This window comes from Ambystoma mexicanum, chromosome 1p (assembly GCF_040938575.1).
Source record: "Ambystoma mexicanum isolate Mex_15411 chromosome 1p, UKY_AmexF1_1, whole genome shotgun sequence".
Classification (NCBI taxonomy): Eukaryota; Metazoa; Chordata; class Amphibia; order Caudata; family Ambystomatidae; genus Ambystoma; species Ambystoma mexicanum.
In genome coordinates, this window is record NC_090921.1 from 1,017,600,561 (window position 1) to 1,017,626,258 (window position 25,698).

At 48.1% G+C, this 25,698-nt stretch overlaps 1 protein-coding gene across 6 annotated transcripts in view; it reads right to left on the reverse strand.

Moving 5' to 3' along the window:
- CENPT (centromere protein T) overlaps nt 1-25,698 on the reverse strand; it is a 1,770,416-nt gene that overhangs the window by 704,662 nt on the left and 1,040,056 nt on the right. For 5 of the 6 annotated variants that reach the window (XM_069655348.1, XM_069655339.1, XM_069655321.1 and 2 more), the window contains exon 13: nt 24,950-25,174. The exons of the other annotated variant lie outside the window; for it this stretch is intronic. In XM_069655348.1, coding sequence (XP_069511449.1) covers nt 24,950-25,174 — 225 coding nt within the window. The remainder of the gene's footprint in view (nt 1-24,949; nt 25,175-25,698) is intronic. 6 annotated transcript variants of the gene reach the window in all.

A 25,698-nucleotide genomic window follows, 5' to 3' on the forward strand; every position in this document is an offset into this window, starting at 1 on the left:
CCGCGGACCCTGCTTCCAGTGCTTCTTTTCGTGGATCCTTGGATTTTGGATTGTGAAACTACAAGCCCCAGCAGGCTCAACTGCAATAAGGGCTGGGCGGAGCTATATAAGCTCAGGGGCGCGCGCACCGCGCGCGCGCACCCGTGTAAGTCCCGTGAAGTCCCGCTTTGCCGCGGACCCTGCTTCCAGTGCTTCTTTTCGTGGATCCTTGGATTTTGGATTGTGAAACTACAAGCCCCAGCAGGTGAAAAATAAAGGGAGAGCAGCTGATTGTGTAAAGGATTATTTAGCTTTTAAGCTAAGAATAAGACTCTAATATACTTTTCTCCTTGTTTAGGCTCAACTGCAATAAGGGCTGGGCGGAGCTATATAAACTCAGGGGCGCGCGCACCGCGCGCGCACACCCGTGTAAGTCCCGTGAAGTCCCGCTTTGCCGCTTCGCCGCGGTGACGCGGTTATCGTGGGAGAGCTAGGTTTTAAGAATCCCATGATTAAATATTAATACTGGTTTTAAAATTTTTAAAAGCAAAGAGAGGCACTATCGTGAATCAAGTAAGTGTCAACTATGCTCACCCTTAGATCGGGTATGCCTTGTGCGGAACGTGTGCGTGCCTTATTGGAGTCTACCTCAAGAGATAGCCCAGCGTTTTCCTCAAAAACGACGCGTTCTTTTGTTAAAAGTGCGCCTCTGGAGATGCGAACAAAGAAGAAAAGATCACGACTTGACTTTGTTACAGGTGACCTGAGAGACTACGGATTTGATGTTGGTCGATCTCCACGTCCTGTGGCTCGAACAGCTGAATGTAATAATTTAAGTGTATCAAATGTCGAGGCGCATCCCTTCAATAACGAACAAGCGGGTTCTGCTATCCAGCAAACTGCTCTTAGCCCACGGTTGTCTCAGGCCACAAACGTTGGTAATGAGCAGGGAGAGCAACATTGTAATATCTCTTTATCGGACTCAATGATGCTGCTGAACGCCCGCTCAGGAGTTGTTAGTTTAGCACCTCTATCTATGCAGAAGCAAGAGTCTGTTGCTGTTGAAGACAATGCAATTATAGAGTTGGAGTCATCGGACTCTTGTTTTGTGGCCAAAGATGACGAATCTGACCTTTCTAAATCCCCTGTTTTATTTAAAAATGGCGATATTTCAGAATCAGAAAGCTCCATCTCATTTATTCCACCGACTCCGAGGAGACTAAATAGTGATAGTACAGCTGCAAGCCCGACTTTGGTAATAAAAAATGCAGCTCCTGTAACATTAGAAGCAATGAATATGGCCCTGATGTCCCTCGCTAAATTATTCGAAGTTTTAGTTTCAAAGATTAACTCATTACAAAATAATGTTGAATCTATCTTGAGGTCACAGAAGGCTTTTGGTTTATCTTTGGCCCAGAAACAAGAGTGTGATGTCGATCAGATAGAACTCCTCTCTAAACAGTTAGGTGAGTTGGTGTCATCATGTAATAACATTGGAGACCAAGTGGACAGGAAATTGAGCTCATCTAGAACCGAGAAAAATATGCAAAAGCTTAAGACCGCGGTGCCTTTTGTTGAGGGTATTATACGAGAAATATCAGTAGAGGAGGTGGGGCTGGCATCTGTGGTGTCACAGTCAAGCCCTTGTGTGGGAACAGCCAATGTCGTTGGTAAGGATGTAAGGGGTCAAGGTACTGTGAAGCTGACTAAGTTGGCGCCTATATTTGATCAGGTGGTGTTATGTGAAGAGGAACCTGAGGACCCTAATGCTGTTGCCTCCAAAATAAGTGACGAGCAGCAGTCTAAAGGGGCTTATACAATATTTGCTAAAAATGCTAAAGGGTTAGCCCATCAACCGAAGGAAAATGTGAAGAAATCAAAAAATCAGAAGTCTAGGATAACTCCTTCGAGTGGGAAAACAAAACAATTCTTTAAATCCCTGTCTAAACCGGATAGGGGCGCTTTGATAGCTTCTGATGCAATCTTAAAAAAATATCAGAACCTATCACAAGAGCGACAACGAGTGAAGAGTGGGGGGTTGGACCCCCTCGATGTGATCCCCCCGCATGCTCCCCTAAATGAGCTGGTGCAAATAGCGGAAGATCTTGAGAGCGAATCTTCAAATGTGACAGATCGGAACCCAGTTTTAAGGGCCCCGAAGAAAAAGCAATCGAAAGATGTTAGAGTATCCAACTCAATACCTAACACTCAAGATCTTAGAAAGGCAGTGGATGAGTATATGGCCCAATTTCATTCTGAGCCATCTCTGACTTACCCACTGTCCAGGGTCCTAATTCCAGCAGCAAAAAAGCCTGAATTAGAGGTTGATGGGAAAATAAACACTGGGAGGGTTGTAGATAATCAACTAATAATACCATCTAGAAAGGTTTTGCCAGTAGCAGATTTGACTCCTGCTACTCAAGATAGTCTACAAAATAATATTTTAACTACAATCAAAGACTGTCTAGTTGCTCTGACCTCAGAACAAATGACTCTTAAATCATCGATGAAGGCAATGAGCTGTAGTCAGTCTGACCTGGCAAAATCTTGTGATGAAAGATCTACCTCTAAGAAGGTTTCGTTCAAATCTCCAGTTGAAGAGACCAAACATTATCCGCCTATAGAAACATCTAGTATTCAGAGTCGCCCTGGCTCCAAAGGAATATCTAAGAGCAAATTGCCCCCCCAGTTATTTGCCTTGTTTCTTAGCTGTCGTGAGGGCTCCTTCCCTAAGTACACCATGAATAGACGAAGTATAATGCAAATATTCTCGGATGTGCCCAGTTTAGAGGACATCTCCTCTAGGGATGTAGTACAAGTAGAGTTTCCGGATGACAACGATCCAACGGTGTCCTGTTTGTGGTTGGGATCCCGTGTCATTTATAACATTATTTGGTCTGCTAGATCTGATCTTTTTGATCTGGGTTTTAACCTAATTCCAACCACAAAAGAACCCCTGGTATCCGCGACTGCTTGCAAATCTACTAGTCAGGTTATTAGTGATGATGGCAATTCAGCTAGGGGTTGTAGTTGTGGAAAAGCATAACTAAGAACAGGTGAATGTGCTGCGCGAACCCAGAAATTTATAGTTACGAGCTGGAATACCAGGGGACATAAACACCTGCTAAATAATATGAGTGGTTGTTTGGAAGAATCTGACTTAATTCTTATGCAGGAAACATGGCTAACTGCCCCACTATCATGGGACAATCATTATGTCCACTTGGCTCCAGCGATTAAGGGACAAAAAGGTAGACCTATGTCAGGGATGACAATTATCACTAAAACGACCACGACAAATACAATCTCAGATGGTCCTAACCCAAATCCCTATTTGCAATGTTCCATAATAATGTTTCATAAATTGAAATTTCTTGTTATAAACATATACTGGAACCCAATTGCAATTATAACAACTACCTTTTTTAACGATTTGAATGCATTGATAGAAAATACTATAACCACCACAGAGATTGCGCATGTGATACTAGCAGGGGACCTGAATCTTCATCTGTTGGAACCAACTAAGAAAAGAAATACGGATAGAGTCTCCCAATGGTTGGTATTTATTGACACCTGGGATTTAATAATGCTAAATGGAGCAGTTGATTCTGACAATCCACCATCTTTTACTTGGACTTGTGGGGGCCAAAATGCTACAATTGATTATATGTATGTTGACCGAAAGCTTTTTGAGAAAATATCCGAGTTCAAGGTTATTCCAACTATAGTAAGTGATCATTGGATGTTGAGGGCTGAGTTTTTACTCCAGGTTGTGATTGAACCTCGATACTGTCAGCATCAACTGAATGGTCTGGTTATAAATCCTCAACGGAATAGGCTATTATGGACAAGCGAGGGACTACACGCTTTTGCAGCCAGTGTAACAAATGACCATCACCGTTTGTTGAGAGGTATTGACTCATCTAATTATCATGATAAAATGCACCTTTTTGCCTCCACTTTGTCTACAGGTTTTGGTAAGGACAATAAGTCTCATATCCATGTATTTGATCAGGGCATCAGAGAGAGAAAAGCACAGTACCGAAAACAGAAAAGACAGTTAACCCTTCTACCAGTTCACTACCGAGAATCTGCGTTACGCAAACTGAAGACCAATTATAGGAATTGGGTCCGGGGCAACAAGGCAGCTTTGTTCCAATATGATGGTGAAAAGTGGTTACAGGTGGCTAAATCCAAAAATACATCGCAAATTTGGAAATTGTTAAATAATGGAGTAGCTGGTACTCAACTAGCAACTCAACTTAATGGGGTGTCGGAGAAGAAGTGGGTGACCTATTTCTCTGACATATATGATCTTCCAAATAATAGAGAAATCTCACAACCAAACTTAGAATTAAGCAATCCATCTTTCCAAATCAATTTTGATCGAGAAGATGTATTGTTTTATATAAACAAAGCAAGTTCATCAAGAGCTCCCGGGCCAGATGGCCTGTCAAATTTTGTATTAAAACAGAATCCGGAACTATGGGCATCTATTTTGTATGATGTTTTTCAAACTGTGCTAATTAAACAAGCAGTCCCTCCATCATGGTGTAAGGCCATTACGGTACCAGTCTATAAGAGGGGAGATCGAGCGAATCCAGCGAGTTATCGTCCGATTTCTCTTCTTGATGCCCCGGGTAAGATCTTTAGTAGAATCATTCTGAGAGAGCTCAACAATTGGGCGTCAGAAGAGAATCGGCGAGACCCATTTCAAACTGGATTTGTGGCAGGTCTTGGCACCAGTATTAACATTACGACTCTTAATGCAATTAAAGAACTGTATGCATCAAGAAATCAACCAATTTATCTCGCTTATGTTGATTTTAGAGTAGCGTTTGACTCCGTAGATCGGAGTCTGCTACTTGAGAAATTGTTAAAATTTGGATGTCCTTCTTCGCTTGTCCATTTAATATACTTACTCCACTCTAATACTTCAATGAAAGTTAAATTGAATCTAGAAGGGCTACTGTCTGAAGAGATTCTAACCCAACGAGGCCTGAAACAAGGATGTATCCTTGCTGCCACACTGTTTAATTTGTTTATTCTAGATTTAGGCAATGAATTCAATATCGTAGTGAACTAGGGAACCAGATCATTGCATGGCTTTTGTATGCAGACGATTTAGTCCTCATCTCGCAAACGCCGAGTGGCCTACAAAACATGCTTGATAAATTAGATCAATATGTCACCAAGAATAATCTGACTTTGAATCTGGTAAAAACTCAAGTGATGGAACTGGGGAGATTTAAGCCAAGATTAAGGAAACAGTATTGTTGGTTTCTGAATAAACAAAAGCTGAACGTGGTGAATGAATACAAATACTTGGGCGTTCTATTCAGTAATTCTCCCACAAATAAGCCCCAAAGAGACAGTCTAAATGGTAAACTGACCACATTAATATCACAAGCCAGAATTTTGCAACATAAGTATGGTAAGTTCTCATGTAAGCATATTCTTACCTTCTATCAGCAAAAGGTACTTCCCATTATCACTTATGGATGTGAGGCTTGGCTACCTGTGGAGGCTTGCTATTGGAACAAATTCGAGGCAAAATTTTGGAAGAAAGTCTTGAATCTCCCAAACTCTAGTCCAACAGCATTGCTCCGCTTTGAGCTGGGAATTTTATCAGTAAATATACATGCTTCGTGGAAGAGATGCTGTCTATTTAGAAAATGTGTGTTAGGCCTGGTAAGTAATGGTATACTGAAGATTCTGGCAGACTATCTAATACGTTCAGTACATCTATTTCCATCAAGTTGGAGAGCGGCGGTTATGGCCGATTTGACGGAAGCAAATATCTCATTAGACACTCTACTAACTAATCCCTCTAAAGCCAAAATTAAATTATACCAACTTGATTGGCAGATAACCCAACAAGATTGTCTAAAATTAAAAGATTTTGATAGAGCTCTGTTTGGGCATAAAAAATTCCGCCAAACTGCGGATTATTTACTAAAATGCCCCTCTCACAAACTCAGAAACCAAATACTGAGGTTCCGTCTGAATCTTTGGCCGACCAAACAAATTTTGGTAAGAAGGGGAATCATTAAGTTGGATGAATCATTTTGCCGATTTTGTAATGATAAACTATCTAAAGAAAGTTTGAAACATCTATTAATAGAATGTGCGGCTTTAAAAATGCAGAGAAAAGACATTATTGATAAATTAACGAGACATCACTATATAAGCCGCTCAAATGATGAACTATGGAATGAGCTATTCGCGACTCCAAAAATCACAGTAAGAATAGCCACTATTCAATTCCTAAATAAGCTTCTATGTCCAATTTGTCCAAGTAAGTAATCGATTGCTCTCTTTGTTCTGATTATAAGATCATTCATGTAAGTCATGTGTGTTATTGTTCGATGTTTTAATTGGTTACTTGGCATACTTTGCCTTTTTACTGTATGGTTTTTTTTAATATTTTGTATAAAAGTCATTTTGTTTGAAAGGTTAATTTAATTAGCCAAACCAAACAAAAAAAAAAAAAAAAAAAATTATTTCAACACAGGATTCTGTTTATCCTACCCTCTAGCTCCAAGGAATGTTAACACTGACCCCCCCCCCCCCACTCACCCACTTACCAATATACTGTAGGCTCGAGGCTACCATCCTGTTTTGCCACGCCCTGTCCTCCACCATGTTTCGTCCACCTGTGCTACTCTTCGAGAAGAGAGGTAACACTAATAATTCCAGCAGACATCTTCCCAAGCCTGAAAGAGTGGGGGGCAAGGATGGAGCCTCACAGAACATGGCTGCAGAGCGTTATGCTGCACTCAGGAGATGGAACAAGTTACCTACCTGTAACTGTTGTTCTCCAGCATGGGTCTGGCATGGATTCACATGCTCATGAATATTCCCCGTCGTCAGGCTGGGAATCCTCGGTAAAGAAAAAATTATTATCAGTTCCATTTCTGATCTGTCTTTCTTAGTAGTAACCAATCACTGGTCTCTGGGTCATACTGCCCCCAGCCAATGACTGCCCTCCTCCTAAGCCCCTCGCCTGGCAGCCATCCTCAGATTTGGTAGCACGTAAAGTGGCAGTATGACCAAGTGAAGAGCCACAGAGGGGAAGGAGGGAGGGTTCGCATGTGAATCCATGCCAGACCCATGCTGGAGAACAGTTACAGGTAAGTAACTTGTTCCTTCTCTAGCATGGGGTCTAGCATGGATTCACATGCTCATGAATATAAGAATACATAGCAGTACACACATGCACAGCCACGGGAGGTGGCAAGGCTCAACATTAAACATTACATAAACTCAACATTAAGCATCTCTTACCTCCTTACCAGGCTCACCTTAAGCGAACAGGTTGCACAGCACTGCCTGGCCGACTCTGGACTCCTCCCTGGAATACCGGTCGACGCAGTAGAATCTCGTGAAGGTGTGCGTCGACCTCCACGTAGCAGCCCTGCAGATGTCCAGCAGGGGCACACCAGACAAGAACGCTGTGGTAGCAGCGATCGCTCTGGTTGGATGGGCTCTCGGACGGCCGTGCAATGGTCAGTTTGCCAACCAGTGACAGCGCATGATGCAGCCGGAGAGCCATCTGGAAATGGAAGCCTTCGAGAGAGCCTTCCCTTGACCTACAGGCCCAAAGTTCACAAACAACTGTGAAGTCTTCCGAAAACTCTTCGTGCGGTCCACGTAGTACTTCAGCGCTCCAGCGACATTCAGCGAGTGCAAACTCCTCTCGGCCGGTGATGAAGGCGATGGGAAGAAAACTGGTAACACCAAGGGCTCGTTAGGTGGAAGTCCGACGGCATCTTGGGCATGAAGGAGGCGTGAGTCCTCAGCACCACCCTCGTTTCGTGAAAAGTCAAGTATGGAGGCTTGCAGGATAGGGCCTGGATCTCTCCCACTCGTCGTGCGGAGGTGATGGCCACAAGAAATGCTGTTTTCCACGACAGGAACTTCAACGGTGCCGAATGCAGAGGCTCGAATGGCGGCCCCATGAGCCTGGTCACACCACGCTGAGCTCCCATGCCGGGGCCAGAGCCTTCACCGCCGTAAATGAACGGAACAGTCCCTTCATAAACTCCTTCACCAGGCGAAGAGACCACAGAGATGATCATCCCGTAGTTCTGGTGTAGTGTGAGATCGCCGCTAGATGTATTTTGATGGCGGCGTGAGCCAGCCCCGCCTTGGCCAGCGACAGCAGGTACGGCAGCACTTGAGGGGCCGTAATTCGCAGGGGTTTAATCTTCTGTGCACGGCACCAGACAGATAACCTCTTCCATTTGTGTCCAAAGCACTTTAGAGTTGAGGACGCCCTGGCCTTTGCAAGCACCGCCTTGCAGTCTGCCGGGATATCATACCCTCCAAACTCTAGTGCTGCAGGGGCCAGGCTTGCAAGTTCAGCGACGCCGGGTTGTGATGGAGGATGGTGCCTCCTTCTCTGGAGAGAAGATCCACGTCCGTCGATAGTTTGACTGGGGGGGGGACGCTAACAAGTCCAGAAGGTCCAGGAACCAGATCTGCCTTGGCCACACCAGTACGACAAGGATCATCCTGCACCAGGACCTCTTGAGTTGGTTGACGAGTCGCAGTAGCAACGGCAACGGAGGGAACGTATACAGGCCGTCCCAGGGGAAGGAGAAAGCATCCCCCATGCTCCTTCGTTGGGGAAACCTGCTGGCGAACTTCTTGCACTTGGAGTTCGTCGCCTTCGTGAACAGGTCGATCTGGGGTTTGCCCCATCGTCGGAAAAGCCAATCCACTTGGACTTGACGCAATTCCCACTCGTGGCATGAGCGCAGCTCCCTGCTCAGCGAGTCGGCGATGGTGTTCTTTATCCCTGCTAGGTGGAAAGGCAACAGAAACATCCCCAGGGCAACTGCCCAATGCCACAGATCCTGGGCCCCCTTGGATAGGGCGGGGGACCTGGTTCCTCCCTGCTTCCGGATGTAGAACATCGTGGTGATGTTGTAGGTGAAGATCCTCACCACCTTACCCTTGCGTGCAGATCTCTGTTGTGCGCTCCCCATCCTTCCAGGGAGGCGTCCGTCGTCACCGTCTCCTGGTGTGCTGGGGTCTGAGAGTCTGTGCCCGCTGCGAGATGCGCGCAGGTGCCCCACTACCAAATAGCTTGGCGGAAGATCTCGTTGAGCGGGATCTTGTCTTCGAAGCTGCCCGCCGCTTGCATCAAACGGGCGTCGAGGAACTCCTGTAGGGGACGCATCCGCAGCCTGCATAGGCGCACCAGGTAGATGCAAGAGGACATCATGCCGAGAAGGGACTTGATGGACCTCACCCTGGCCACGTCTGTGGCCAGCAGACGCTGCACTTTGCCCATGATGGCCGTCGTCCCTTCCTCCGACGGAGAAGCCAGTCGCACCACTGTATCGAGCTTGGCTCCCAGAAACAGTGCGACCTGGGACGGAACCAGGTGGGATTTTGGGAAGTTGATGGAGAATCCCAGATCCGTGAGAAGTTGGACGGTCTTCACTTTGTGCTCGACGGTGAGATCCCTTGTCCTTGCTCGGATGAGCCCATTGTCCAGGTAAGGGTAAACATGGACCCCCTGCAGGCCAGCCGCGCCACCACTGGTGCCAGGCACTTGGTAACTACCCTGGGCGACGACTTCAATCCGAATGGCAGGGCCTTGAATTGGTAGTGCCGTCCTTGGACTACGAATCTGAGAAACTTTCTGTGTCCTTTTAGAATGGGGATGTGGAAGTAAGCATCCTCCAAGTCCAACGACGACAGGAAGTCGCCTGCCTCCAGCTGTGCCAGCACGTGCTGGAGGGTGACCATCCGGAACTTCTGGGCCTTGATGTATTTGTTTAACCGGGGCAGGTCCAGGATGGGGCGGCAACCGCCTTTCTTCTTTCTGACGAGGAAGTACCTTGAGTATACTCCAGAGCCCCGGAGCCTCTTCGGGACGAGCTCGATGGCACCTTTCTTGAGCATCGCCCTTACTTCTAACAGCAGTTGAGGGATGTGATTTTCCTTCCTGGCCACGGGAGGAATGTGGGGGCACTTTAGAAATTAGAGTGTGTGCCCGTGGGCCAGGGCATTCTGCACCCAACGGTCGGTGGAGATGGACTCCCACACGCTGACGAAACTCGCCAGCCGGCCTCCCACCGGGGTGCTTAGGTGGGGGCCCGACGCTACAGCCGTTTCAGTCCTGCTTGGAGGCGGCCTTGCCACCTTGTCCTCCTTGGCGATGGTGACGGGATCCTCCTGACTTGCTGCGCCCTCTGTAGGCCTCTTGCGACGAGGAACGAGTTGCCTGGCGGTACGTCGAGGCGCCACCGCCGAAACCTTTGGAGGCACCTTGCTTGCCTCCGGAGTTCCGAAAGGGCGGTCGTCGTTGCTGCAAAACGCCCAAAGCCTGAGCCGTCTCCGTGTCGGCCTTGATGGCCTGAAGTGACTCATCCACTGTTTTACCAAACAGGTTGTTCCCATCGAAGGGCATGTCCAAAACTCTGGTTTACACGTCCTGGCGGAAGTCACCTTGAGCCACCCCCGCCGTCGAAAGCAAACACTGTTACCCAACTAGCGGAATATGGTGTCAGGGATATACGTGGCCATCGTTATGGCGTGGTCTGACGCCACCTCACCTTCCTGCAGGATCTCCAGGGCCTCTGCCCTCTTGTCGTCCAGGAGGAAGTCCAACAGGGGAGCGATCTTGAACCACAACTCCCTGTCGTAGCGGCCCACAATCGCTAGGGTGTTGGCCGCCTTAATTGTCGCCGCAGACGAGATGACTCATCGTCCAATGGTGTCCAGTTTCTTACCCTTGCTGTCAGGCAGGGAGGTCGAAGTTGAAGCCGTCGCCCCCGCCGCTTTCTTTTTGGCCGCCGCCGAGATGACCGAATCCAGAGTCGGCTGAGCCCTAAGGCACAAAGGGGCGGAATCACAGACCCGGTACTTCTTCTCGTACCGGTCCCTCTTGACACGCGTCGTGGACGGGTTCTTCAGGATAGCAAGTCCCTTGTCCCAGATGTCGTCAAGCAACGGCACTGCGAGGACCGTCTTCCTCTTGGCCTTGCGGCGTTGATAGAGGAAGCCTTCCTTCTTCTGTTCTTCGGGGCAGAGATGGAAAAGCTCGGATGCCCTGGCAATCATGGCGTGGAAGGAGCCAATTTCGTCGGGCGGGGAAGCCCGAGGGGGTGTGATGGAAGGCCCATCCCGTCATCACCACCATCGTCATCCGTCCCGTCGTGGCCGTATCTGTTCCCGTGTCCTCCCTAGGAACCGGGGAGGGATATGAAGGTTGAACGGGCCACGAGGGCTGGAAGGGCGTGGGTGAACTCTCCTCCGCTTGCCTGGAGGGCTCCCCGACGGGCCCGGTTCTGCTGGGTCGTCCGCTGGGGGTAGAGGCAACCTCGTCCTTATCTCTGTGCATAAGGTTTCGATTGCCATCAAAATGGCCGCTGAGCTGTACTGAGGCTCGGGCACTGGTTGCAACGGGCGTGATGGTTGCTCCTCCTACACGGAAGTCTCGTCGATGCCACAGTCGCTCTCGTCGTCTGCCTCCTCAGGGTTTTCCCGTGGGACCAGACCACCTCAAACCTCTTGTTGAGGCCCTTCACGACTTCAACCAGTTCCTCCTCAGAGGCTGAATCCGTGTCCATAATGGCCACCGGCCCCCCCTCTTTTTCCGCCGGGGTCTTAACAGGGGTCTTATCGGTGGGCTGGATAGAGGATTCCCTCCGCGGTGGCAGGACAACTCTAGCCCCCGAGGTCACCTCCACTGGCATAGCCTCCAAAGGCTTTGCCAGGGCCGCCACGACTCCCTCGATAGAGGCCTTAGCCGGGTGAATCAAGGCCTTCACCATCTTGGGCGCGCTTGAGGCCTTCACCTTAGGGGGAGGGTCACCGCCTCGCTCGCCCTCGGCTGACTCCTTCGAGATCAACCGGGACTTCTCCAGAAGCTTACCGGGTTCTCGGACTTTCTCTTCCCTGAGCCAGAGCGCTGGCTCGTGGTTGATGGCGTCGGTGAAAGTGCTGTCACAACCCTCAGCCCTGATCCCCCACTGGCAAGCCCATTGGCCAGGTGGAATCAGGACTCCGATCGCTTATAAGGCCTGACATCCACTTCTCAGGCCCTCTTGGGGCCAGGTTCATGAGCAAACATAGACATCTGCTTGTGGAACTACTTTTTAGGGCTTTCAGTCAACATGGAGGCATCCACATAGCTTGATTCATAGAACCAAGCTATGCGGTATAGTGTTTTGGGTGTGGTGGCCTAGGGACTACTTTACCTGGACTACTTTGCAGTGGATATTTAAACCACACCCGAACAAGACAACACGCTTCGCGTTACTTTGCTACTAGCAACGTGACGCTCACCATGTCCAGCTTTCTCACGAGTCTGACGAATTCCGCACCTGCAGAAAAACAAAGAACATCGTTAGCAGCAGAATCTTACCTGTAATCTCCATCCTTCACTGCTCGCAGCTCCTGGGCAGCTCCGCTTGAAGAGTTTGCCGCCCGGATCGAAGGACCTGAAAAAGGGAGAAAGACATTATTGAAGGAGGTAGAAGAGACATTACAACCAAGAAGCTTCTTAGAGACTTACCTGGCTGGCTGATTTTCGACTGGCAAAGCTCCGGAACTCCATTCGCGCTGCGAGCACACCGCGACCTACATAAAAGAGAAAAGCACAGGTCAGTGAAGACAAGACATCGCTGTGCTGCGCAAAACGCTTCCTTACCGCATCATAGCGCTTTGGTGCGCCATCGTTTACCGGCAAGAAGCAGCCTACCCAGTTCTCCAAGCACACACTCCGCGCACCTAAGGGAGATAAAAAAGAGACATTTTAGAACAGTGAAAAGGCATGCAAGAACAACAACCTCATAAACTTGCAATAAGGCCTACCTGAAAGACATTACTAGGGCCGCAGTCAGTGAAGTAACTGGACAGCACGCGCCCACCATAGACAATGCGCCCCTTCCCAGAGAGCAGGACGGAGAGCCCACCAATTCCGAAAACCAGGTGAGAAGAGAACCCGGAGGGGCTGCAATCACAAAGGAGGTGTGAAAAAACGTACCTTGGTCGTCCAGTCCTAACGTAGTCTTCATTTCCAGACGGAATCCCATCGACACCGAGAACCACACCAGTGAACCATTGAGAAGGGCATCGGCGACCAACTGGCTGGGTGGCGTCCCCGTGGATACCAGGTGAGCGTAACAGAACGCGAAGCCTCACATAAATAATCCACCTGGGCGCCATGGAAACATCGGAAATCGACCATTTGGCCCAATTGTTGGGGGACCTTCGTGCTGAGGTTCATTCAGCCCGACAAGAGACTAATGCACTCCGAAGAGACCTAATAGTGACCAGGGAGCGCACCGACGAAATCAGCAGACAACTCTTGCAGTCGCAGGCAGGTCAGACTCCTCTGCCTGGAGGAAATCCACTGATGCAAAATCCTATCTCACCATTTTATACCCCCACACCAGTAAAGATCACGCTGCCTGGAACAGTTGCCCTGCCACCACCAGAAAGGTTTTCGGGCGACCCACGGAAGTATGCTGCATTCATAAACCAGTGTCGCCTTCATTTCCTTTGTCGCCCTGGGGCATTTCCAAATGACCAAGCTCGGGTAGCTTTCATCCTATCATATTTGAGTGGAAGTGCAGCAGATTGGTCGGTGTCGTTGATGACCCATAATGATCCATTGTTACAGGACTATGGGGGCTTCCAGAGAGAAATGGAAAAATGGTTTGCTCGCCATACCCAGGAACAAGCAGTGGATAACGAACTCCTATCCCTCCGGCAGGGGAACCAAGACTTGTTAACATACATTGCAACTTTTAATAGACTGGTTGCTGAAGCCAGGTGGCAAGAAAACAAAAGAACCACGTTATTCCATCGAGGCTTACGAGGCGAATTAAAGGACGTCTTGGCCCAGGTAGTTAGTTGATCCCCCCCAGACACTGTACCGAATTCATAAATCTGGTCATGAAGCTGGACCATCGGTTGCAGGACCGAAAAGCAGACTGGTCCAAAGCAGACTCTCGAGTAGTTTATGTTCGGCCTAGAGACAACGCACCACGGGTGCCAGACAATGCCGTAGAACCCATGCTGATCGGAGGGATACAACCTCCATTAACAAAACAAGAGTGGGATAAAAGAAGACAACAGCAACTTTTTTTGTATTGTGGAAAATCAGGACTTTTCCTGAAAGACTGCCCGGTAAAACCCCCAAGGAGGATAGTCGGGGCCACAGAAAAGGATGAAGTTAAGGAATCGGAAAACTACCAAGCTCGGCAACCGTAGAGGTCAGTTTGTCGAGTGATAAGAGCCACTGACCTCACACTTTGCGATACCCTTGATCTTAATAAACCACCAACAATCGTCAAAGATGCATGCCATCGAAGCGTACATCGACAGCGGAGCAGTTGGGAACTATATAGGTCAAGAGTTGGCAGAAGAGATGGGGCTCCCTTTGTGTTCTAAGTCCACCAGGGACAAGGTGACTACTATGGATGGGACAGAAATCGCCTCTGGACCAGTAACCCAGTGCACAGCTGCAGTAACCTTGCTGTGCCAGGATGGACATCGGCAGTGTATTTCGTTCGATCTTATTAAGGCACCTCAGTTCCGGTTGATACTAGGGATGCCATGGTTGGACCTGCAGAAAAACAAAGAACATTGTTAGCAGCAGAATCTTACCTGTAATCTCCATCCTTCACTGCTCGCAGTTCCTGGGCGGCTCCACTTGAAGAGTTTGCCGCCCGGATCGAAGGACCTGAAATAGGGAGAAAGACATTATTAAAGGAGGTAGAAGAGACATTACAACCACAAAGCGCTTAGAGACTTACCTGGCTGGCTGATTTTCGACCGGCAAAGCTCCGGAACTCCATCTGCGCTGGGAGCACACTGCGACCTACAAAAAAAGAGAAAAGCACAGGTCAGTGAAGACAAGACATCGCTGTGCTGCGCAAAGCGCTTCCTTACCGCATCATAGCGCTTTGGTGCACCATCGTTTACCGGCAAGAAGCAGCCTACCCAGTTCTCCAAGCGGACACTCCGCGCACCTAAGGGAGATAAAAAGAGACATTTTAGAACAGTGAAAAGGCATGCAAGAATAAGAACCTCAAATTCGCAATAAGACCTACCTGAAAGACATTACTAGGGCCGCAGTCAGTGAAGTAACTGGACAGCACGAGCCCACCATAGACAACGCGCCCCTGCCCAGAGAGCAGGACGGAGAGCCCACCAATTCCGACAACCAGGTGAGAAGAGAACTCGGAGGGGCTGCAATCACAAAGGAGGTGGGAAAAAAACTTACCTTCGTCGTCCAGTCGCTAACGTAGTCTTCATTTCCAGGCGGAATCCCATTGACACCGAGAACCACACCAGGGAACCATTGAGAAGGGCATCAGCGACCAACTGGCTGGGTGGCGTTCCCGTGGATACCAGGTGAGCGTAACAAGTGTGCCCTGCCTAGCAGCCAAGGAGCCTGACCCTTCGGCACTCCCAGTGCCCGTGGACTCGCGGTGCTTTGCCTTCTGTTGGGCCCCCGTCGCCAGAGCGACCTCAAAGTACTTAGAAGACCGCTCTGACCTCTTCTTCTCACCTGCTGGGCTCTTTCCTTCCAGCCAGTTGGTGAGGCGGATACGCCGATCCTTCATGGTCCGTTCCGACATGTTCTGGCAAAGTGTGCAGTCCTTCTCCACATGTGTTTTGTCTTCGTGAAGGCAGTAGAGACATCTCAAATGCTCATCCTCCTTGAAAACATTCTGTAATCTGCATCCAGGGCAGTTCCTTAACAGCTTGGATCCGGGCGTCGAGCTTCCCTTGTCCTGGGCCATGTTCACTAGGTAGGCCTCAGATCTTCTGGAATCCTCCAAGAAGCGAAACTCTACGAAAACTTCGCCCTTGAGGGTCGTAGGAAAATCCAAAACGGGTCCCCGTTGATCGGAAGTAGAAACGGTGGAGCTTGAGGCTCAATTGACCGAAAAAATGAAATTAAACTCTTTGAAAAATCGCAAAACGCAGTAAAAGCTTGAGAGCTTGAGAGCTAAAGCATGAGGACTCCCAACACTTGAACGTGCGGTACAAATCTGAGGATGGCTGCCAAGGGAGGGGCTTAGGAGGAGGGCAGTCATTGGCTGGGGGCAGTATGATCCAGAGACCAGTGATTGGTTACTACTAAGAAAGACAGATCAGAAACGAAACTGATACTGATTTTTTCTTTACCGAGGATTCCCTGCCTGACGACAGGGAATATTCATGAGGATGTGAATCCATGCCAGGCCCCATGCTGGAGAAGAACAAGTTACTTCTTACCTTGTAACGTTCTTTCGATGGGATGTTCCTCCGACGTATTCCTTATCTTAGATATCTCTTTCCAGCTTTGCTGGCCTCGGAAATTTTTTCTCTCTAGAGGGCGCTGCGCGTCGACGTCTGCCGAGTCGATGCCCCTCGACAGCCGGCGTATCGACGTCGACGTCATCCTGCCTATAAAGGCCGCGCGCAGCGTCTGTTGCTCAGTTCCGTTTTGTAGCCCACAATAATTCTTTCTGGACTAGACTAATCACCCTGAAGGAGCGTAAGCTGCAACAACAAGGGAAGTAGTACTGCGGGGATGGATGGGAGGGTCGATAAGGAATACGTCGGAGGAACATCCCATCGAAAGAACGTTACAAGGTAAGAAGTGACTTGTTCTTCGAAGGGATTGTGTCCTCCGACGTATTCCTTATATTAGATACGGTCCCATAGCAGTATTCTGTTATTGGAGGTGGGAGTACTGACTTCATGCTTCCTCTTATTGATGAATAGAGTGCAATACTGCCCTTCCAAACCTAGTTCCCTGACTGGAGGAGGAATCCAAGTTGTAAAACCGTGTAAAGGTATGGACGAACGACCATGTGGCAGCCGCACATATGTCTCTAACCGGCACTGCTCTTTTGAGGGCCGATGAAGCTGCGATGGATACCTCTGGTCGAATGAGCCCTAAGATTTTGAGGGGGCTCTTTTCCTGTCAGTTTATAACATTGCAAAATGGCTAAAATGATCCATCTGGAAATGGTCTGCTTAGTTATCGGTAACCCCAGCTTGTGACCTGCGTAGCCTACAAACAGCTGGTCTGCTTGTCTTATCCTAGCCAGTCTACTAATGTAAAAACTTAAAGACCTTCTTGGGTCCAGCCTGTGTAACCTCTCTTCCTCTTTCCCCGGAAGGGGAGGAGGATAGAAAGATGGAAGGGTAATCTTCTGTGTGATATGAAATTCAGAAACCACCTTTGGGAGGAAATTAGGCTTCACTTGCAGAACAACTTTGTCTTTGTGAAAGATTGTATGAGGGGGTTTACAAGAAAGAGCTTGTAACTCGCTCACCCTTCTAGCAGATGTAAGTGCTACTAATAAAACAGTCTTAAGGGTAAGAAATCTTAACGAACAAGAGTGGAGTGGTTCGAAAGGTGTGCCCATTAGGAAAGTTAGGACTAAATTTAAATCCCAAAGGGGAACCTGGAATGGTTTTGGGGGATAAACGTTAGTTAACCCCTTTAGAAACTGTATTACCAAGGGTAACTTGAAATAGGATGGTTCTTCCGCAGTACGCTTAAAGATGGATAGCGCTGCAAGATAGCCCTTGATGGTGCCAACTTGAAGGCCTGAATTCGCTAAATAAAGTAGGAAGGACAAAACCATTGGTGTACCACATGAAAAGGGATTGATATTCTTTTCCCTACACCAGCTGCAAAATCTGTTCCAACGGCAGCGGTATAAAGATTTTGTTGCTGGCCTTCTTGCCGAAAGCAACACCTCAATAACGTCATCAGGGAGGTCCCAATCCTTGTACCTCAGCCTTTCAGAAGCCAAGCGTGAAGGTTGAGGGTTTTGATGTCTGGATGGAGAACCTGACCTCCCTTCTGTGTGAGCAGATTCTCTCTGAGTGGAAGTCGAATTGGAAGGCAGATGGACAAGTCTAGATGGTCCGGGTACCACGTTCTCCTGGCCCAATCCGGGGCAATTAGGATCATGGTTTTCCGGAATCTTCTCAACCTCCTGATCATTTGAGGAATGACAGGGACCGGTGGAAACGCGTACAGGAGCGGAAACTCCCAGTCCACTATGAACGCATCTCCCAGAGCTCCTCTCGGGGGAAATTCCCTTGAACAGAACAGATCGCACTTCCTGTTGACACTGGTGGCGAACAGATCCACCTGAGGGGTTCCCCAAAGGGCGAAGATCTCTTTAAGGACTTCCTGAGCTAGTTCCCACTCGTGGGAGACTGTGCTCTGCCTGCTCAGAGCGTCCGCTGTCAAGTTCTTCTCTCCGGCTAGGTGAACTGCTGATAGAGAGATTCCTTCTTGGATTGCCCAAAACCAGAGCTGCATCGCCTCTCTGCACAGAGGTAGTGATCCTACGCCTCCTCTTTTGTTGAGATAATGCATGGCCACTGTGTTGTCTGTCATTATCAGGACATTCTTTCCTTGTACAGATGGCAGAAAAGCCTTCAGCGCAAGTCTGATGGCCCTCAGCTCTAACAGGTTGATATGTATTCTGGACTCCGATGGAGACCAACGACCGCTGATGGTCAAGTCGTTGGCGTGGGCTCCCCACCCCGTGAGTGAGGCATCCGTGACTACTGTTAGCTCCGTCCAGGGTTGCCAAAACTGCTCTCCTTTCAGAATGTTCTCCTGACAGGCCCACCACTGAAGGTCTCGAGCCACCCTGTCGGGAACCTGAAGAAGATCTGTCATTCTCCCTGAGAATTGTGACCACTGAGTTCTCAGTGCCCACTGGAGGGATCTCATTCTCAGGCGAGCCTCTGGTACTAGGAAAATGCAGGATGCCATGAGGCCTAGCAACCTCAAAAAGTCGAAGGCTGGGAGACGTTGGGCATTTTGAAACTTGGTGACCATCTGTAGAATATCTTGAGCCCTCACCTCTGGTGGCGAGGCTTTTCCCAGGGAAGTGTCCAGGATCGCTCCGATGAACTGGAGTCTCTGCGATGGTATCATTTGTGACTTCTTTAAATTGAGGGAGAAGCCCAGTCTGTGAAGGGAGTGGCAAACATGATCTAGCTGGATCTGAGCTTGTTCTGAAGATACAGCTCTGATCAACCAATCGTCCAGGTAGGGGTAGACGTGAATCCCTTCCCTCCTTAGACTTGCAGCCACTACCGACATTAACTTGGTGAAGACCCTCGGGGCAGAGGTCAGCCCAAATGGCAGCACTCGAAATTGATAATGAGAGTTGCCAATTGCGAACCTCAGGTATTTCCTGTGTTTGAGATGGATTGGCACATGGAAATAAGCGTCCTGAAGGTCCAGAGATACCAACCAGTCCTGGAACTGAAGGGCCTGAAGGATCTGAGAAAGAGTTACCATCTTGAATTTGTCTTTCCTGAGGAATTTGTTCAATTCTCGCAAGTCCAAGATGGCTCTCAGTCCTCCGTCTTTCTTTGGAATGAGAAAGTAAGGGGAGTACCAGCCCTTGTTCCTCTCCGCTACAGGTACCGGTTCTATGGCACCTTTCTCTAGCAGGTCTAAAATTTCCTGCAAGAGGAGTGGATCTGGAGCTTTTTGAGAGCTGATCCCCGGTGGATGATTCTGAGGTAGGAGAGGCAGGCAGTAACCTTGTGCAACTGTCTCCAACGCTCAAGCATCTGACGTGATAGCCTGCCATTCCGCCAGATGTTGAGTTAACCTGCTTCCTACAGGTGTCTTGTGAGGGAAGTCCTCAGAGTGGTTTTGGGGCGGCTGATGCAGATGACGATGGTAAAGAGGCACCTGCTGTTGCTGCGGCTTTTGAATATCTACCCCGTCCACCTCGGGTAGTTCTTCTTTGTCCCCTTTGAGCCGGTCGTCCTCTACCTCTTCCGAATGCGGAGTAGAAGCGAAAGGACTTGCCTCTCGCAGAGGTTCCTGTGGGACGAAAAGGTGTCTGACGGATTGCAGCGCCTAGGGATTTTGCTGCTGCCTTTGATGTTTGCAGTTTTTCTAAACTGTCATCCGCCTTTTTCCCAAACAAAGAAGAGCCATCAAATGGCATGTTCAAGAGCCTGGCTTGCACATCTGGGGCAAAACCAGACTTTCTCAACCAAGCAAATCTCCTGGTTGTTGTACTTGCCACCATTGCTCTGCTGATACTGTCAGCCGAATCAATGCCCGTCTTGAGGGATTCGCACATAGCGTCTTTACCGTCCTTTATGATATTTAGGAACGCCTACCTTTCTTCTCCCTCCGGGATGCAGTCAGCCGCTGTAGAAGCACACTCCCAAAGTGTATGGCTAAATCTAGCAAGGGTGCAAGTAGCGTTAATAGATTTTAACGCCATGCTACAAGCCGAAAAGAGTTTCTTAGAAATTGCATCGTATTTTTTATCGTCCCTGTCCTGTGGGACGGTAGGGTAAGCAGTCTTGATGTCAGTAGAAGATGCTGCCTGTACCACCAGAATTTCTGGGGATGGGTGTTTGGACAAAAACTCCGGTTCTGCAGAAGATACCCTGTATTTAGTGGACAGTTTTTTATTTACTGCCGGGACGACATCTGGGGTTTCCCAGTTCGTCATGATTTGTCTTTGAAGAGCTTTATGAAAAGGTACTACAGGATCCTCCTGTGGACCTTTATCAAGAATATCCGTGAGGTCATCCTGTTGGAAAGCCTGTGAAGGTGTTGACCACCCCATAAATTCTGTGATCCTGGCCATTAAGGCTCTATAAGGGGTTTCAGCATGCTCCCCCGGGTCTGGCCTAGCGAACTCCACCTCTGGGGAAGTGTCTAAACCACTTGCCTCATGTAAGGAATCATGGAGTTCCTTTAATCTGCATTCTTCTGAGGATAACTCCTCTTGAACTGGGGTTGCAGATCCCTGCAACTCAAATGTCTCTTCTTGGTCAGATAATTCTCCCTCTTCCATAATTGAGGACATTGTTCTCAATTGGTCTGAACTCACAAAGGGTGTGAAACCCATCTCCAAGCCAGAGGGTGCCAAACTTGTTGTAATCGGCCTCGAAAACGTCGATGTCGTCGACGCCGACATCGAAGGCTTTGAAAACAAAGGTGGAGGCCTCGAGGTCCTCGATAGAATTGGAATTCTGCTTGAGGATGTCGACAATCTCGACGACATCGTCATCGAAGACCTGGGAATAGCCACTGGGTGCGCCGCAACCGTGACTTTCCTTGGCGTCCACGCCGGTGTTGAGGATGGCGTCGAGTCGACAGACCCGTGTGTCGATGGTCCCTTCGACAACGGCGTCGACGGAACCTTCAAAGAAGGATTCGAGGTCTTTGCTTTACTCGAGGATTCGTGATGCGCTCGAGAAGCTTCCTTCGCCGGGTACTGCGACTCGCGGCGTTTTGGACCTTCGGGTCTTTCGACCAGAGCATCGCTCTCGGCAGTCTTCGAGGGGGTCGAGGCCGCTTTCACGAAGACGCTCATCATATTTTTTTGGAATTCCTCCCATTCAGCCCGGGAACTATGTTTCGTGGGGCAAGGGATTCTCTTAGGTGAAACAGAGGAAGAGGAGGACGAAGAAGGGGATCTTTGGCATCTCCTTTTCGAGTGCTTCGATCTCGAGGAGTGATGGGACCCGCTTCGAGACCTGGAGCGCGATTGGTGACGAGGAGACGAATGTCTCGACTTCGTCGAGGAAGAAGAAGCTTTAGAAGTCTTACGTTTTTCCAGCTTCCCCCTATGCTCCTTCAGGGCCTTAGTTGTCATGGACATACAGTCCTTGCACTCCGAACAATGGTGTTCAGCTCCCAAACACCACAGACAGACCCTGCGAGGGTCAGTCAGCGACATCTTTTTTCCACAGTCTCGGCATACATCTTTTTTCCACAGTCTCAGCTTTTTTTAAAGCCGGACCGAGGGGTCGTCGGTTCAGACGAGGAAGCCATCGAGTATGGATCGAATATCTCGAGGAAATTGGAATAATTCTCTACGAAACTAAGCAACGATATTCCGAGGCACTGAGTAAGCGCGGAAAAACGGAACTGAGCAACGGACGCTGCATGCGGCCTTTATAGGCAGGATGACGTCGATGTCGATACGGCGTCTGTCGAGGGACATCGACTCGGCGGATGTCGACGCGCAGCGCCCTCTAGAGAGAAAAAATTTCCGAGGCCAGCAAAGCTGGAAAGAGATATCTAAGATAAGGAATACATCGGAGGACACAATCCCTTCGAAGAATGATTACATATTCACCTGCCCACTGAAAGACACCAGTGCAGGCAATACACCCCAAGCATGATACCTACAACATTTCAAGGGACTTTGGGAGAGCAGCGATTAGATGAGGATTGTTCCACTTAACAAATTAGTGCCACAACCCTGTAAGCATTTGCTTGCCAGATTAGAACGGCTCAAGCACAAACTGCATTCTGAGAGTAGAGAAACAGGATCGGGGGATTCTCAGAAAGAATAAAAGGAAATGCTTTGGGAAATCAGAATTGTAAGAGGTAATCATCTTTTCGGAAGTAGGGGTCCAAGTAACAGTAGGGGGGCGCAAGTGGGGGGTAAATCCCCATAAGGTGAGGATTGGAAAATCAAGCCAAACACGCATCCTATAAAAGGGCAGAGACTAAACAGGGAGTTTCAATACCATCAAGAAGGCCGAAGAAGCAGAGACCCCATCACAGAACAGGCTCTGCGAGATAGATAGAGAGCATCAGGGAAAGCCTAAGGGAGAAAGCAACGAGCCTGCTGATGTCTGTATCTCAAGACACTGGCAAAAGATGAAGCCAAAGAAGTGGACAAGAAAGCCAAGAGCCTGCTGGGAGCTATTGCTTGAACACTGACAGGTGCCAGGAACAGAGACAAAGAAGGAGAAAAGCAATGCCTGATAAGGGCTATATCCCTGATTCTGGAGGAGACCAGACTCAGAGAAACGAGAAGACCTAGGCTGAGGAGGACAATCTAGAGCTGGTTATAAAAGAACAGCCTGGAAAAAGCCCTAGGCAAGGGGGAAGTAATTTAACAGTGATGCTCAGGAGGGCAACCCACAGGAAAAGGGTTATAATATCTGAGCCTAACACATACCTTAAAACAAGGGGAGAGGAGGACAGCTGGTAGTCTAATTCAAGGAGTGTGCTGGGTTTAAAAGCCCTGAGACTGGGAAGCAAAAGATGAGAGCAAGATGTTATTACTTTGGAACTGTAAAACAAAGATGCAGCTCAGTGCCTCTCCCTGGGGCTGTACTAAGACCTGCAAGCTTTGCGCAAAATCAGCGTCTTGATGCAATGAATGGAGGTGTGGCCTTATTTTCTGTGGAGGAAATGAAAGGCCCTTGCAGCCTGCCAAATACAAGAGGCTTAAAGAAAGCCTTTCTAATTTCTAATGGTGAAAAGGAACATTACTAAAGTGGCACTGTTACCAAATGGCCGAAGAAACCGTTTCGGATTCTCAGGAGACAGCATGCACCTTTTATCCCCTCAAATAAAGCCACTTTTCCTCTTTCATCTCAAATGCTCCGACAACCTAAGTTAACAGTACTTATTCCAAGATTGAAACCCTCTGCACTAAGACTGCATCCCCATCACCTCACACCCAATGTGCAGTCACCCAGGGTTTCACAGCTAGACCTTCACACTTGACCCCGGTTGCAGTCTAAGTGGTAAAGATCCAGAAGAAAATCAAGGCCTCTTTAACATATGGGGGCAAGATGGCTGCTGGATGAATTGGTTGCTCTGAACTCTGCTTCTCACTGCCCTGCTTTTCATTTTCATTGTTTGTTATACGCACTACTCGCTAGATGGCTCTGAAGACATGATGCTACTATGCACCACAGCTAGCACCTGGATCCTAACTCCACCACTCCTAATCACTGCTGCTCTAGATTTGTCTTATACCTTTCAATCTCCCTGTGCTGCTATTTCTACTTCATTATTTTGTTTGCTGCCGGATCATCTTCCAATGATGGCAAAGCCTGCTAGAACTCAGAGGCTATCTTCTGTTGAGAATTAACCTGACCATGGGTGCTAGGGTTACCAGGCAATGACTGCAAACGTGAGCTCTTCGTCAGGCACAGCTGCCATCCTCGGCCTCAAGCCAATGGTCACAGGTGCCACTTTGACAAGGGATTCCAATTGTGCCTATGTAAAATAAGGATGTACATTTTCTACTCCACAAAGACAAGAGAACTTACATGGCATTGTCTGTGAAATGGCTGCAGGACCATGTCTTACATACAGCAACAGCCAACATATATATGAGTTTCTGGAAACCTATTCTGGATTTAAAAAATCCACCTAGTGGGAAATCCCTTCATGCATCATTCGGGACCAAATGGACCTGTTGAATGCAGCAGATTCACACAATATAGATATTAATGTATGCCATGGATGCTAAGGCATCTGAATGACTGGCCAAACGGTTTTCCTTCATGCAGTTATAGAAAGTGCAGTAGGTTTACAAAAGCAGAATTGACATAGCACATTTATGGTCATCTTAGATTTAGGAACCTGAGCTCAGAACCGATTGTTTAGCACAGACTACTCAAGGATGGGAGCGGAACAATGGACAACTGTGTAGGTTGGTGGGTTCAAGGTAGACACATCTGCTTGTATGAAGAATATGACTATCTTTTGATACTTAACAGAGGTCGATACAGCCATTAAAGTTCTAAAATGGCAATGTGCATCTACCATGGTTACAGTCTGCAGGCATTCGCCTCAACTATCAATTTTTCCTTACTTGCATACCATCATTTCAGACTCAAAAATGTAGTTTTACTAGTTTAACAAAGTTAAAAGTGAATGAGTACCACCGTACTGTGCTACTGTTGCCTACAGACGATGTAGCAATGAAATATGGTGAATTTGTTTAGTAGTGAAAAAAAAACATATTTAATTGCCAAGAAACAGACATGTTCATCAATTAGCTAATGCATTTAACAGCTATCTTGCCTTTCTGCTCTGGAAAAATACTACCACCACCATCACAATTCGTTTTGGATGGTTGAAGTGCAAATAAAAAGGAAAACATGTGTGCCTTTGCAGAGTGCTTACATGTGGGTTTGAGGTTTTCTTCACTGAAAATAAACTTCTTACCTTCATAAACAGATTTTCCAACACTGATTTGCAATTCCTCGTAGTCTGATACACTGTTGTTCTGCCCTCTTGGTGTCCCTCCCCTGATTTTTCCAAGTACGGTGGTCGCAAGCTGACTTTTTTCCTTCAGGTCAGGTTCTTCATTTTTCTGAGTGGACAAGGCAGATGGTCGCCTGCCTACGTTAATAGGCGCTGATGAAACAGCAGGTGAAGCTACCAGATAACCTACATAGAAAATTGGTTACATGTATAACACTATCTTCTTCCCACCTTGCTTGATTGCATCGATAGATCATTAGTAGACTAGAAACACATATCACATTTCTTATTTCCCTATCTTGCTGTTCTCTTTGGCAAACACCCTTTTGACATACGCAATTTCAGAAGTAAGCATGAAAAAAGTCAAAGCAGAGGCCTCAGTCATGTCACTAGGATAAGCATGCTATTTCTATGAAATCACAAGCTATCGGTTAATTACCACAATACACTAAACTTGGAAAACTATCATATGGTGGCTAAATAGAAAACTAGATTCACGGATAAGGAATGGCAGTGATCGCAATCCATGTACATTTCCATATTGTCTTGACCAATTCAAAAACATACCACAGCAGATAAGGATGCGAGTATGGAGGAACGCAAACCATTATTTCATTAAAATACTTGATGGATGATGTCCTTCAAATCTGACACAGGCCACTGTGTAAGAATGAAGGCACTAAGTAGAGGGGCTTGCACGGCAGCCTTAC